Here is a 14,795-nt window from a genome sequence, read left to right on the forward strand (position 1 = left end):
TGAAACACATGTGAGCTCTCTTTCCAAGGGTAGCAACGGCAATAGCCAAAAGCCTGAACTTTGCTTCCAGAAGGAATCAGCTGTTGAGCTGAGCAAATGGTGATGCTGTGTGGGGTGGGTGGAAGGAGGGAGGGAGGGAGGGAGGGAGAGCCAAGCCTGACACGGGCCAGAGCAGGGGGGAGGCACTCACAAAAGCCTTGGAGGCAGGATGGAAAAGACAATAATTACATAAGAGCACTTGGCGAGCATCTGGCTGGAGTCAGCTGGGCCCCGCCAGCCCTCCCTCCCCGCGCTGCTAACCAGGAGCAGCTGAGGATACGCATAACCCAGTGCCGGATCCCCCCGGAGGGGAGCGGAGGTAAGAGGTCCTCCACTTGGCTCCTGGCTTGCGATGCTCTTGGAGAGTGGGGGCAGAGGGGCAGTGAAAGGAAAAGTGGCTGTGGTGGAGGAGAAGCAGCCGGGAAGGGGAAGAGAAGGGGTTGTTTCTCTGCCTCTTGGTGCGGGTGATACCTTTGCTCCTGAGGTTTTGGTGAGGGAGGAGCCGTGAAGGGTGAGTGTGTGGGTGCTTGCGGGTGGATGTGAGTATGTGCGCATGCATAGCAGGGCAGGGGGTCCACATGTGCAGAAGGGGAGCTGAGCTGTACACGGGGGGTGGAAAGGGGAGGAAACATCAAAGTCATTTCCTTCCTTCTGTCCCTGTGGTAGAGAGGGTTAATAGGATGGAGGCAGTCACTGGGGGACAGCCAGGCTTTATCCCCCTACTTTGCCCTGTGGGGGGTTGCAGGAAAAGGGAGGAAATGTAGAAGGAGGATGAAGCAGCTGCAGGGATCGTTGCAGTCCAATCTGGCCAGAACTTCCCTGGGCTGCCTCCAAGGCAGTGTGTGATGAGGGAGGGGGAAGACTGTTGAGCAGACAAGGTGCCTTCAGGCTTGGGTTACACTTAAAAGCGTGGCTGGCACAGGGTTATTGGATAGCATTCTCAAAATTCCTGTCTTTGAGCACGTGGCCATACAAGCCAAAACCTCCTGCAAATGTGGCTGCCCTGGCAAAATGTTGCTGGTACAGCCAGTTCCCTTCAGGGAGCAGGGAGATATTACCCTGGCAAAAGAGTCTTTACTGGCATAAACTGCTGCCCAGCTGGGCAATGCCACCAGTGCAAGGCTTTGTCTGCTGGCTCCCTAGAGGTCCCAATTCAGTTCAGATACAGCGTTAAATACAAAGTCCTGCTTGCTGCCCACTGTGGGCTGTTCTTGCAGTCAGATGAGAAAAAGGCAAAGGCCCCAGCTGATGAGGTCCTCCACAAAGAACGTTTGCTTGGTTGTGAGCAACTCAGGAGTGCAGATGGCAGGGCAGGATGGAAACGAGGGCAATGGCCTTCCCTGCTACCTGTTCCCCTTGGAAAGGTAGAGGAGGACAGACATAAGGCAGAGAGCTGCAAAAGGGGGTAATGTCATGCTTGGAAATAAGCCAGGCAAGAAAACCTGAGGGAGTGAGCCACTGCAATAGCTTTGATGGGACAGAGAGGAACTTTGCCTTCACTGTCAGTCTCTGAGTTTTCATGCACTCTAGAAAATTTATTGGCTTTCAACAATAGAACTGTCAGCTGCCGAAATCCCCACCAGCAGCAGGCAGGAGTAGACAACACAACGGATCACAAAAACCCGCTTCTGTCAGCTGGCAAGGCTCCATTAGCAAGAAGTGTTGTCCTAAGCCTTCCCCTGCTCATTTTCCAAAAGGGGAAACTGAGGCACAGGCAGACGTGGCAGACTTGCAATGGGTCTCATTGCATGTCAGTGCTGGAGCCTGCCGAGGAACACACGAGCACAGCAGCAAATTTCTTGGTCCTATTCCCACCCCGGCTGAGCGGCATGTTCGCTCCATGTTCATTGAGCTCCAGGCTGAAAGGCAGCCTGAGAATATCTCCAGGACTCCCAGCCCCCCTTCCTCCCTTCCCCCCAGCTTGCAGCACATATTTTCCCAGCGTTTTCCGCTTGCTTCTCCAGTGGTGCTGGGGTCCTGCCAAACGCCAGCCACTCTCTGGGAAGTGGGGCCTCCCATTCCCAAACCAAACAAATGGGAGAAGGAAAATAAAAAAAAAAAAAATCCAAGCACACGTAGGCACGCACAAAACCCTTTCCCCCTCAGAAACCTTGGAGCCTTCTCCAGCTTCTCTCAGAAACTACAGGAGACACAGTACTGACTTGGCACTTCTGGCTCCCACAGAAGAAAGCTATTGCCTGTCCTTCCTTTGGCCTCCCAGATACATATGTGCATCCCCACCGGGTATAAGTTCCCAAATCCGGCTTGCTGCCCTCATTCCCAGATTCTGGTGCAGCTGTGTAGCGCTCACCCCAACAGCTCGGCGCCAGGCTGGGTGCAAAAAGCACAGCCAGGGTTTGCTCCAGATGCTCAGCATTGCTGGCAGGCAGCTCCCCGCAGCGGGACTGTGCTTCAGGCCAGGCACACCCCTCCCGTGCGAACTGCTCAGCCCTGGACCTGACTGGGGAACGTGACCGAGGGATGACACGTTGGAGTGCAAGGCTTGGGGCTCTGCCCAGGGAGAGGGGATGACCAGAGAGGGAAAAAATTGGTGCCTCTTCCAGTTGGCAGATGAGCCTGCTAGAAATATTATGCGTGGGGTAAGAGGCTCCAGTGATGTGGAGAAGAAACAATGTAGGAGAGAATGGAAGATGAAAAAGTTTGGAGAGTAAGAGTGGGACTGGCACAGCTGGGGAGAGAGCAGGGCCAGTCAGGTTAAGGACTAATGCATGGGACAAGGGACTAACGCAAGGAAGTGAGGGCAGAGTCCTGCACCATCCCACCTGAAGGAAAGTCTGTCTCTTGCTCAGGGTGGGACACTACCCTGCTGCCTACCCACCCTTTGCACAGGGTGCAATCTGTGCTGCCTGCATTTTGCTGACTAGTGCTATGCTGTTTGGAAGCGAAAAGGCAGAGAAAAAGAAAAACATAAATAAAGAAAAGGCACTACCTAGGAAAGAGTTAAAAGGCACCGAAACCCAAGCTGGTTTGCAATGGAGAGCGCCCAAAGCCAGGGAGGGAAAGGGAGGGAGAGGAGAGGGGAGGGAGCAGGTCCAAGCCCAGCTTGCACACCCAGTCAGCACTCAGCAGTGCCTGTGCCAAGAGCCAGCTTTCTTAAAGGCATGGGCCTCGGGGCCAGCTTTGCAGGCGGAGGGGAGCCCTGGAGCAGGGGCTGGGAAGCACACTGGGGAGCCCTCAGCCTCCGGGGTGAGCCGCCACACTGCGCTGGGGTGCAGGCAGTGGGAAGGGGGGCAGAGGCTGGGAGCGGGACTTTCTCAGCTTGTTTGCGTGTCTGTCTTTCGTAAGCATACTTCTGTGCAGGCTGCCTGCTCTGAGCTTTGCTTCCTTCACCCTCTGCAGCGGAGCAGCTCCCCTCTGGTCTGTCTGCAAAGGCCTGGCACTGCCTGCTGCTCTCGGAGGAGCCGGCCATCCCTTTGGGAAGGTGCTGGGCTTTGGCTGAGAACACAACTGAGCATTAGTGGGAGGGGGCTGAGGCACAGAGAGGGGTGGGATTTGGTGTGGGGAAGAAGGGGGCTGAAGTTAAGTTCCCAGCCCACAGGAGAAGGAGCCTCTCTGCAGAGAGATGGGTCAGACTCCGGCTGGGACAGGGGGGTTGTTGGGTTAGACTCCTGTAAAGAGTCAATACCTAGTGACTGGAGGATTGGAGAAGATTTTTACAGCCCTCCCCACAGATTCAGCAGCCTACCGGAGCAGGCTTTTGCTAAAGGGGCTATGTAGGTTGCCATGTCTCCTTCCTCTGTCCCAGCCTGGGGACTGAATCTTGTAGTGGCTCCAGTGGTTTGCCTAGTGAGGGTCAAGCCTTCTTCCAGGGTTAGCACCCAGTCTCCATTGGTCTGGGCAGAAGGGCGTGGCGCATCCTCTTGGGCCATGCGGTTGCTACTCAGATTGCAGCCTTGAACCTCCAGGGACTTCAAGCATGTAAGCTCCCTCCACAGGACAATGCTATTTCGTCCCACCCCTGGCTCCAGCCACAGAAAGATGTTTTGTGGTGATCTCTCCTCCATTCTCTGTGTCCTCCCCTTCTTACACCTCACTCTGGCCCTTCCTCATGTCTTCCCAGGTCACCATGGACATAATTTACCTGCGCACACCCCTGGCCTTCCTTCTTCTCCCTCTTGTGCTTGGGGCACCCACTGATGAACCCCATCTCACAGAACCAGCCCCTGGTGCTTGCAAGCGCTGTTGTGACTCACTGGACTCTTCCACAGGTGCCCCACCGCTCCCTCCCAGCCACCACCACTTGCCTTACCCAATGCCGGAGGTCCGTCCCTATATCAACATCACCATACTGAAGGGTAAGTAAGTGCCCGTCTTGGCCCCGGTATGCCAAGGCCTGCTCAGGGACCGATGGCACTGTGGTGGAAGTGACAGATGGGTTGCTGGCATGCTGGTTATGCTAACAGACTGCCAGATGCTATCCTGAAGTGTGCCCACACACACTGTGCCCAGGGTTTAGATGTTTTGTGCCGTGATCAAGAGTAGCCTGGGGGGAGGGAAGTCAGTGCGTATCCATGCTGTGACCTCTGTGTCTCAGGACGCTGCCTGCTATCAGCTCTTCCTCCCTGCTAGCACAGGAGTGGCAGTGGCAGCCTCTTGCCAAGCTGGGAGGACACTTTCCTTGCCTCAGACTTCCAGAGTCCTGTAGTGCCTGAGGGAAGGAGCAGTCTCTATCCAGCTGCAAAATAAACAGGTTGGGAGGGTAGGCATTGGCACCCGGGAATGCTGCGGGGAAACCTTCTCCAGCTCCATGGGTCACATGCATTTTGGAGCGGGACGAGGGCAAGGGGAGGCAGCAAGCTCCTCCAGGCTAACTGGCAGTGACCCCCAGCTCGTTCCACCCTGCTGTGGCTGTCTCAGCTAACTGAAAAAGGCTCCTATTTTAGCTCAGCTCCTCCCTTCAGGGCTCCCCTTTTAGCCTTTGCTGCAGGCAAAAGCCTGTTCCCAGCTGGATCCTGCTCCACTCACTTATTGTTGCTCTGTGGTTCCTCTGGGCTAGCTGGGCAGATGTTTCCTCTTCCCTGCCCAGCCTGGAAATAGCTGCAATCCATCAAAGCTCAGAAGTGTGTCTGGGGAAGATGGAGGCCTGGACTAGAGAGGGGTGTTGCAGGGGAACCTGCAATACCATGCAGGGGATGGAGAGGAGGAAAAGAAAAAGGCACAAATTTGGGATGCTGTCATTTGTGCTGGAGGTTGCTCGGACCCGCATCTCTTCTCTCTGGACACGAAGTACGTTCTGGTGCTGCTCTCTGTCTGTACTGATGCCTGCCCAAGTGTGTGACAGGCAATGCACAAACCCCAGGGTAGAACTGCAGTAGTAATTATACAGAATGCCCAAAGGATGCCAATATTGTCAAAGTACCAGCCCTCTGACTTGCACTCCACCGTCTGCCAAGTTCAGCTTGGATCTCTTCCCTCTGACCCACCTCATTGTCCCTCTCTAGTCATATTCTCCAACAGGCTTTAGGACTTCTTCCCCTTCTCCAGCCTACAGCAAGAACAGTGTGCACACTACATGGATAATTGGGTCATAGGAGAGGTGTGTAGGAGGGCAGGGGCTATGGTGGAGGTAAAGGAGTGTGGAGGAGGAAGAAGAGGTCAAGAGCCCCAGTGGTACTTTGCACTGCTGGGCTCCCTCTCAGGCTGAAGTCTCCTAAGGACAGGTCCTACTGCATCCAGCAAGGCCGTATCATGTAGTAAGCAGGGCATTCGTAAGAGAAGAGACCCCAGTTGCACCTAGAGCTCTGCTAGCTCCTTTCCCATTAAGCACAATGATATTGTGACGCTCAGGAGCATTCCTTCTTCTGGCATTGCCCAATCCTCTGCCTCTTCATTAGGCTTTCTCACCGCCACTTCCACCTCTCCCTCTGGTATCACACAGGAGTTGTGTCCTCTGCTTCCTCTTGTAGGAGAGAAAGGAGATCGGGGAGAACCTGGGATGCCAGGGAAATGGGGCAAAGAAGGACCACGAGGTGAGCGGGGTGCCCCGGGCCAGAAAGGCAGTAAAGGACAGATGGGCACAGCAGGAGACCCCTGCAAGCATCAATATGCTGCATTCTCCGTCGGTCGCAAGAAAGCGCTGCACAGCAGCGAGGGCTTCCAGGTCTTGATCTTCGACACCGTCTTCGTCAACCTCTACAGCCACTTCGACATGTTCAATGGCAAATTCTACTGCTATGTAGGTGGACTTTACTATTTCAGCCTCAATGTCCACACCTGGAACTTCAAGGAGACCTACATGCACATCATGCACAATGAAGAAGAGGCAGTCATCTTGTATGCCCAACCCAGTGACCGCAGCATCATGCAGAGCCAGAGCCTCATGCTGGAGCTTCAGGAAAATGATGAGATCTGGGTGAGGCTCTACAAGCGGGAGCGGGAGAATGCCATTTACAGTGATGATGTTGATGTGTACATCACCTTTAATGGGTACCTGGTCAAGCCCAGCCTTGACTAACTGCCTGTCCTCCTCCTTGGGGCCTCTTTGGCCTTTTCCTTCATCCTCTCTCTCTCTCTTTACTGCCCGCAACCACTGCAAATCACTTGGAAATGGGCCTGTCAGGTCTCAGGCACTGAGTGTGAAACTTGCCGCACTGGCTCCCACCTCATGCTCTCTTGTAGCCAGGCCTGTATTTGTCCACTTACAGTGTGACACTACCATCTCTCTCCCCCTCACCTCATGACCCCAACTTAGGTTATTGGCTTCTTCTAAATCGGCCAGCGAACTGTGTCTGGCCTTTAGGGTCCTAGAGCAGGAGGAAAGCTAAAATGCTGCTCCTGGGGATGTGTCCCTTCTTGGGGCTTCATACACAGAGAACTTCTGTAGAAAGGGTTAGAAAGTGCCCACTGTCCAGGTGCATCCTGGCTGCTCTCCGTCCCAACTAGACATGCCAGTTTTGCAGCGTGCAACATGGCCTTAATGTCACCTCTCACACATGTAGTCTGAAGACTGGACTGGGGTCTGATGGCCTCCTGTAGCAGGAGGAAGATGTAGGAGCGATGAGAGACGATACTGCCTTTCCGAAAAGGGGACTGTTGGCCTTCTGAAGTATGCTATTGGCTTTTCTTAGGCACCCTTCTGGGTCACAGAGTCCAGGTTGGCTGTAAAATCTAGACCTGGTGGGATTGTCCTCCTCTGTGCCAGCTCTAGCTCTTTGAAGAGACGAAGGGCCAGACACTCAGCCAGACCCTTCAGAGGGCATCTGCTGTTGAATCAGTAGAGCCCACCACTCTATTCCTACTAGGGATCATAAGTACAGGATGAGAGAGAGAGAGACAACCCTACCAAACCTCCCTCCCAAATCTCTACTGGGGTGCTACTTGGTCTCGGTTCCCCAGCTGTGGGAAGCTAGTCCAGACAGTGAACCCGAATCTGCTCTCTTCTTTGGCAGAGGTGCACCCATGCCCTTTCATTGGTATCAGCAGTCATCCCTAACACTTGCTGATGTGAGGGGAGAGTCAGGCCCTGGCTCCTGCATGCCATTACATTGTCCTCCTGAAGGTGGTTCTCCCACATTGGTATTGAGGGACTGCTGTTTCAGGACCTGAGCTGGAGGCTGTAAGGGCAATTGCAGTTAAATCAGTTCCAAACCTGGGCAGGTTGGCACCTCTTTGCCTCTGTGATGGAAAACAGATAGAGGTGAGACTACAGCACCTTGCCCCAGGGTTAAAAGCTTCCCTGCCACATGCTCTGTGCCCTTTTCTGGCAATCTCATCAGAGCAACTGAGAAAAGCATGTGGCTAAAACAAACCCTCGCTCTTCTTGTCAGGTTGGAGATGTCGCAGTGGGAAAGAAATGCCAGCAGTAGGGTTTTCTAGTACCACTTGTACTGGTCTCACACTGCTTTCACTCACATCTCTCTGGGATTGCTATGGTCCTGGGGAAGCAGGTGAGGCTGACTCAGCACTTTGGGAAACCTACTTCCACATGTTGTGATGCTCCCGTAAACAGCAGTGCCAAGAGTTGTCTCTTTTTTGAGTCTCAGGGCAGGACAAGCAGGAGAAACTATATTTCTCCTCTGCCCATCACTGATAATGAAGTCTCCTGACTTATCTAGCTTCTGCAGTCTCATGGTTAGCCATGATGTCTGCCTATAGCACCTGGGACTACCAGAGCTCTTCTGTATGAGATACGCATCATTATACAGGAGTAGGTCCGGTACACTCAGCCTGGGATGGCAAAGGCACAGGGACGCAGGCTAAATATTAAAAATGAACTTGAGAGAATTGCAGGACATTTTCTCTCTTGCCCTGTTTACTATTCTCCCTGCTTTGCTAAGGAAGCTGTACAGACTGGAATGAGTTTCAGGCACTTTCTGTCCTGTATCCTCCCCACCACTGTCACTGAGGCAATGGGTATAAAAACAAGGCTTCACTGAAGCAAAGCTGGGTTTTTCCCAGGGAAACACATGATGATGGGATCATGGGAGCGAAAGGAGACTGTGAGTTTCTTCCCCTTCCTTAGCAGGTCAAGTGTGTGGAATTGCTCAGAGACAGGATTTCAGGCAGTAGAGAGAAAGCAGCATGCTGGAGGTGATGCTCAGGACCGAATCCCTTTCTCTCTTCCTCAACAGGCTGCAAACCCAGATATTGCCTATTTACAGCGTATAGTGCCCCTGTGTCTCCCTGAGGAGAAGCAAGCCTCTCTAACACTGAATATCTCCAGAAATGAGCTTCCTTCTTCCTTCTTTTCTATTTGTTGTTTGAATGCCAGTGATAGGTCTCATGTGCTACCCATGAGCAGCCAGATGGTGCCTGATGCACATGAGAGAGGAGGGCAGGGGGACCAAAGGGTATGTTTAACAGGTTTCTTGGTGCTAAACAAGATGGCAATCCCTTGGTGCTAAATCAGATTTCAGGAGTATTGGGTGCTTTCTGGAAGGTGTAGTAGGCTGAGCTGTAATGTACTGTGGAATTAATGGTGCTTTATGTTACAAAACCAAACAAACTCCAAGAACTTTTGTATATATATATTTTTTTTCAGTGGTATTAAACTTTTTTCCCTGGTTGTTCTGCACTACGATCTGCTTTTCCCTCCCAACCTATTCCTTCTAGCTCCAGTTATCACCGAATAGTGCAATAGAAAAGACACAGCTGAAAGAGACAGGTGAAAAATCTAACTCAGGTCTGAAACTTCCATGGGCAATCCTTGGCAATCTTCTGTCTGTTTCATTTGTGGTGAACCATAACCTTAAAGCTATTTACTACTTTGACACTTGTGATTATGACAACCCTCTCCTCTCTGCTGGGAAAGCTTTAAGCAAATTCAAGGAAGGATTCTTTGGAAATTACCAAAAAAACAGGACAACACAATCAGTTGTAGGATTAGGCTTCAAGTACTTAACTAATTCTATTGAGGAAGGCTAGGCTAATGCTGGACTTCTCTTAAGGGGGATCAGACCCTTTGCCTTGTGAAGTTTTTAGCACATCCTTCCGTCAGGTACTTAGTAAGCATGTGTGTTTTCTGTTTTCCCTGTGGTGTTTCTCTTTTCTCTACCAAGAGGTAAAAGCCAGGAAGTACAGACGTAAGAGGGACATTAAACTGTTGACGAGACACTTGTGCTTGCTAACAATGGGGTGGGTGGCAGTTCCAGAGTTAAGCTGGACACACATTGTTGGAAGACCTGTGTGTGATGGGAAAGGCTTGAGGCTCAGGTCAGAGGTGGAAAGACAAGTGGTGATTGCCTATAAAGTTGCGGAAAACAGGGAGACATGAGGGGGGATTGGAGACTTGGAGGCTTGAGTACAAAATCTAGGAGGGGTAGAGTCCTAAGGACAAGGAGATGCCTATCACGGTCTCACTGCAGGTTGAAGAGGTAAGTGGGGTTTTTTTTAACATCTTTGGGATTTGGACTGAGTGGACTTCTGCTGAAGTGGAGGAATGGACAAGAAAACAAGAGGAGATGCCCATATAGGACCTTCTGTTTTGAGTTTAATTCATCTTCGCATAGTTTCTGCTGCGGTTTGACATGTACCAGATGCTTTGTTTGGCAAAGGATGGAAAACATAATCATACACATCCTTACAGGCCTCTTTGGTCCTGTGTCAGGCCCAGAGCTAGGGCTATATATATCCTAGTAAATGAGGTACCCTCAGTTCGGGATCCCAGTCGTCTTTGCGTTTTTTATTTACTTCTGAGGAAGCAGATAGAAATGTGTCCTCAGGAAGTGCAGGGGTTACGCTTCTGCATGTTCTTGGCCACTTGAGGTGAGATGCTGGTAGATTGGAGGTGCTTTTGTCACACTTACAAAAGGTGAGGAGTGAGGGAGGAGCAGAAATGTGTAGCCAGACCTTCTAGAAAAGTTTTCTATAATTCAGTCCTTCAGCCTGCCCAGTTGGAGAGGAAAGTGCCACCTGAAGAGTCTCTTCAGCCAAATCCCTTGGGGCTAAGATGCATGTGTGACAAATGGAATCTGTAGCCGGTGCCACCCATCACACCGTGGATGCCCATCTGGGGAGTTGCCATAGGTTAGGCTCAGCTCAGGCAAGGTGATCCCTGCAATGCAGTTGAAGGAACAAGGGCTAGACTGGGTCAGACCAGCCCTGCTGCCCTGCCAGTGGGTGCAGCCATGCCCTGATGGCCACAAGACCTCCAGTCACCTCATTCACCCCAGGGCTGGGTCCTTTTCCATGCAATGGGGCTGCCCTGTGGTGTGTGAGCCTGGGGTTGGTGACAGCCAGAATCTCTCTCCTGGGCAAAGCACAAAGCATGCCCTGGAGTGGGCAGCTACAGCACTACCTCTGGGGCCATGCCTCTCTTTTCCCCTGAAAGACAGGTCCAAGCTCTGCTGCAAAGGGCTCTGCGGCCATGTCTCAAGCTTGTTTAAGGTATGTGGCAAGGGGATGGCCTTTTAAACTGGCTTCCTGCGGCTTTGTGGTCTTGCAGGTATGAAAGGGGGAGGAGTGGGAGAGGAGGTAAAGGGCAGGATATGGTGCTGTCTCTGGGGAAGAAAGCGCACATTGGGGCCAGCTCAGGAGAAGCTGAAGGCCCTGCAATAGCTCCTTGCCCTGTGACAGCTGTGGAAAAGGGGAAAAGAGAAGCAGGGCAAGAAAAGGGGTATAAAAAGAGACCTTTGACCCTGCTGCGGGCACTCAGATGGACACAGGTGCACGTGCCTGCACCCAAAGCACCAGGGAGGGAAGGGGTGCAGTACGGCAGGACCTGCCTCTGCATCTCCCCTGACCTTTTGTCATGTGTAGGCCCAGCAGATGCCAGCAGAGTCCTCCCTCCATCATGCACATCGCAGCTGGATGCCATCAATGGGTGGAACCTGCCCCAGATCCTCTATTTCTCACCTTCCCTTTCCCATTACTGGCTGGGAGCTGCCGTTGGGCCCAAAGGGCTGGATGCAGACCCTGGCCGTGGCTGTGTGGGTGATGGGGCACAGCTGCATTGCCGAGGGCCATCATTCCACCACCTCACGTGGCATGGCCCCCCTCTGACCACAGTGGGAAAACAGGCATTTGCCGAGCCATGCTGGGCTTCAGAGGCCAGCTGAGTGCCGCACACTGCTATGACACCCACACGTGTATGCACACACACGTACCAGCCCTGTATGGACATCTCTCACCTTCCTGCCAACGGAAACCGGTGCACTTTGCAGGCCTTGCTTGCTCTGAAGATGCTATCAGGAGGTGGGTAGAGGGGGGCTGAGGCTCCAGGCCTCTTCGGTACAAGCACAGCTCCCTCACCTCATGACATGCCTCCCCCCTTCTCCCACAAGCCCTCTGTGATCTCTCTCCCCACAGTTATACCATGGCGAGTGCCAGGGCAGAAGGTTTAAATCAAAGGCCTCTGACAGTTTCTCAACCCACAGACCAGTCCCATCTCTTGAGTCACTTGTGTCACTTGTGTCACTTACCTCACAAATGACCAGGGAATTATTGCAAAATCTCACACCTTTCCCAGTCTCTGTTTGCAATGACTAAAATGGGAGGGAGCAGGATAGAGAGCTCTTGGGTTGGAGAAGCTAAGGAGTAGGGAGCTCCCCATCCACTTGGGAAGGCTGGGAATCCAGCCTCGGGTGAGTGGGAGGTGGGGAGCTGGGCTGCTTCTTGATTCACTTTAACCTACTTGCATCCATGCCTTCGAGAAGTGAGGCTGACCTGCATCAACCTCAAAGCTGCTGAGGTGCCTCAACTGCCAGGGACCCCAGACAGCGCAAACTGCAATGCACCTCTGAGGTGGGAGATGTGTCCAAGCCTCACTGGTTGCTACTGCGGACAATTACAATGCTTCAAAGTAGCCAGGGGAAGGAAACACCCAGGGAGAGGAAGGAGGACAACAGTCTCCTGTCTAACTGACACCCGTCCTGTAGGCATCATTTTCACAGTTCTGGTCCCCTGCTCTAAAGTCCTGACCACTCTCCAGGTGTTTGACATAACAATGTCCTAGTGCAAGGCTTGGGCAAACATCTTCCATGGGTTGCTTGAGGCTCACTGCATTCTCCTGCTTGCCCCACACATGCTTTTCTAGGCTCATGGCATTCTCCCATTTGCCCCTACACACGCTTTTTTTTCGCCCATGTGTCCCCAATTCTTCCCCTGAAGTAGTGGAATGGAGCAGAGCACTAGGAAGGACTTTCCAGGCAACCAAGCCCTGTCCTCTGCAGCCACAGGCAGCAATTCAGCAGATCTTCTGGGCCAAGGGCCCACAGAATTACCATTACAGCAGTTCAAAACACCTCCCAAGCCCTTGCTTCGCCTGACTCCCGCTCCTCTCCGTGTGGTATGCTGGTGGCATTGTTTGACTCTTTAGAAGACTTACGCAGGTTTTTACAATTGTACCATGTTTTAAGCTTGGTCCTGCAAGGCTTTGAAATGGTTTTTTTTGAAATTCCATTTGTTCATGGTATGTCAGAGTCTGAAGCACTCCCCTGACCCTAGGACAAGCTTGCTTCTCCTCCCCCATCCCCAACCCTGCCAGCTGTGGAGGCAGAACAGCTATGCCTTCATTGCAATGACTAGACCAGACAGGGACTGGTGTGTTGGGTCAGCCCGTGACTCTCTTGTCCTGCAGGGTGGCAACCTGAGCTCTGAGGAAATGGAGAGAGGATCACTGCATTGCCTTGTCTTTGCTGCAGGGCTTTTTTTTTTCCACTCCCCCCCTCCTTTAAACTCCTGTGCCAGCCCTCCTCAGCAGCGTGAAGCACTGCAGAGAGCTGTCTGAGTGCAAAGTGCAGGGGAAGCAGTGGGAGGGTCAGGTGAGGACTGAGAAGGGCGAGAGGAAAAGGTCAGTGACGCAAGCCCAAAGCGATGGCTCTCAGCTGCGCTGCTCTGCCGTTTGTCCGTGGTGCGCTATTTCTGCTTGGCGACAATTCACACATCTGGGGACCACAACTCCTTCCACCGCCCACGTTCTTCCTCCCCCCTCATGGGGGCTGAGGCAGGGGAGGGGAGAAGGAGGGAGAGATACTGCACCAGGCTGCCAGCATAATATCCAAGACTGAAGGGAATAAAAACCCCAAACAGTCCTTTTCAACAGCCGCCTTCCCTCCGGGCACTGAGCATCTCCAATGAAGGAATCTGCTGCCTGCAAGGGAGGTGGGAAGAATAGGAGGAAAGGGGGGATCCTTTCTCCTGGGGTGCAGGGAAGGTCAGTACTGGGGAACAGTACTGACACCCTTGTCCTTGAAACATAAAAGCAATAGTGCAAGTTTCTCCTTAGAATTAGTGTCTCACCTGGGTAGACCATGGCCAAGGGAAGGGACCCTGGTGCCTGTGGACACATGTTGTCCTTGGCCTGTTTCCAGGGTAAGCATTTGAGTGGAGCCAAGCGCTTGATCCTCTCCGTGCTTCCCCACTTGGCTGCCGCTGTGTGTGCGTGCATGTGTGTGTGTTTATGTGCACGGATGTGTGCACAGGTGCAGGCAGAGGGCATTCCCCCCCGAGAGGTCTCCACAGCCTGGTCCCAACTGTGGGGCATGGCACCCTGCCTAAAATAGCCCTCCTAGCCCCGTGCTGGTTGCGAGGGCTGCAATTGCTCTTTTGAGCTGCAGGGAGACAGAAGGTGAAACTATGAACTGCTTCAATGCTCTGTGCCCTTACTTGCTACTTATGCGGGAGGTGCTGGAGCAACAGGGAATGGTGATATTCAAAAGGGCATTCCCCTCCTGTCCATGCATGCCGCTCTTAGGCACAGAAGAGGAGGAAAGTGACACCCTGGCCTTGTCTTTCTCTCAAGGAACCAAGTCCCATTTCCCCTGAGACATCCACATCCCATTTCCCAAATACAGGCACAGTCAATGGGGCAGATGTGGTGAGATGTGGCTTGGGCTTTGTGTTTATAGCAACGAACCTGAAATGTCTCACATAGAAAGTGCTCTGTGTCACATCTCTCAAGGAGCACCCTCAGGCTCCTCAGAGGCCACAGTTGGAAAACAGTCATTCCCATACTGGGTGTTTTTTCTCCAAGTGGTGATCTTGCAGTGTTCACCAGATCTAGTTAGTAGTCTCCAATAACAAGCAGCCTTTCCTACTCCAGCCCGGCCATCCAGAAAACAGGCTCTTCAGTTGGGTGCAATCATACCCAAAATCCTTGTCAAGCTGCAGAGCCATTCTGCTACAGGCAGTTCACCTCAGAGGAGGGCTTCCTAGGAGAAAAAGTCCTCAGAGGAGCAAACCCAGAGCTGAAACCCTGACAGAGGTGGGCTCTCAAGAGGGATGAGGAGCCCTTTGGGCTGACCTGTTTCACAAGCTGGTACATCACTTGGGGGAGTGAAGTGCTCTCAAGTCCTTGG

At 52.7% G+C, this 14,795-nt stretch overlaps 2 protein-coding genes across 4 annotated transcripts in view; both read left to right on the top strand.

The window, feature by feature from the left end:
- The first annotated feature begins 209 nt into the window (after positions 1–209).
- C1QTNF6 (C1q and TNF related 6) lies at positions 210–9,065 on the top strand. 3 transcript variants are annotated; one of them, XM_009475177.2, is made up of 3 exons: positions 210–358; positions 4,121–4,355; positions 5,967–9,065. In XM_009475177.2, exons 2-3 carry the CDS (start codon positions 4,127–4,129, stop codon positions 6,512–6,514), a joined length of 777 nt encoding a protein of 258 aa, XP_009473452.1. In that variant the 5' UTR covers positions 210–358; positions 4,121–4,126; the 3' UTR covers positions 6,515–9,065. The 3 variants fall into 3 exon arrangements, with proteins under 3 accessions (XP_009473452.1, XP_087622971.1, XP_087622972.1); XM_087766845.1 differs by lacking the exon at positions 210–358 and adding an exon at positions 3,126–3,246; XM_087766846.1 differs by lacking the exon at positions 210–358 and adding an exon at positions 3,128–3,246 and having other exon boundaries at positions 4,269–4,355.
- Positions 6,400–14,795, top strand: part of IL2RB (interleukin 2 receptor subunit beta) — a 30,073-nt gene continuing 21,677 nt past the window's right edge. Inside the window, exon 1 of the mRNA XM_087766844.1 lies at positions 6,400–6,412. Within this exon, the coding sequence (XP_087622970.1) occupies positions 6,402–6,412 (11 nt within the window). The 5' untranslated portion in view covers positions 6,400–6,401. The remainder of the gene's footprint in view (positions 6,413–14,795) is intronic.

This window comes from Nipponia nippon, unplaced genomic scaffold (genome assembly GCF_047370975.1).
Source record: "Nipponia nippon isolate SJK-2023a ecotype South Korea unplaced genomic scaffold, ASM4737097v1 scaffold_3, whole genome shotgun sequence".
Taxonomy (NCBI): domain Eukaryota; kingdom Metazoa; phylum Chordata; class Aves; order Pelecaniformes; family Threskiornithidae; genus Nipponia; species Nipponia nippon.

Coding starts and splice junctions, on each gene's coding strand:
- C1QTNF6 (XM_009475177.2), top strand. CDS start 4,127: ATGGACATAATTTACCTGCGCACACCCCTGGCCTTCCTTCTTCTCCCT. Junction 4,356..5,966: donor CAACATCACCATACTGAAGG/GTAAGTAAGTGC, acceptor TTCCTCTTGTAG/GAGAGAAAGGAGATCGGGGA.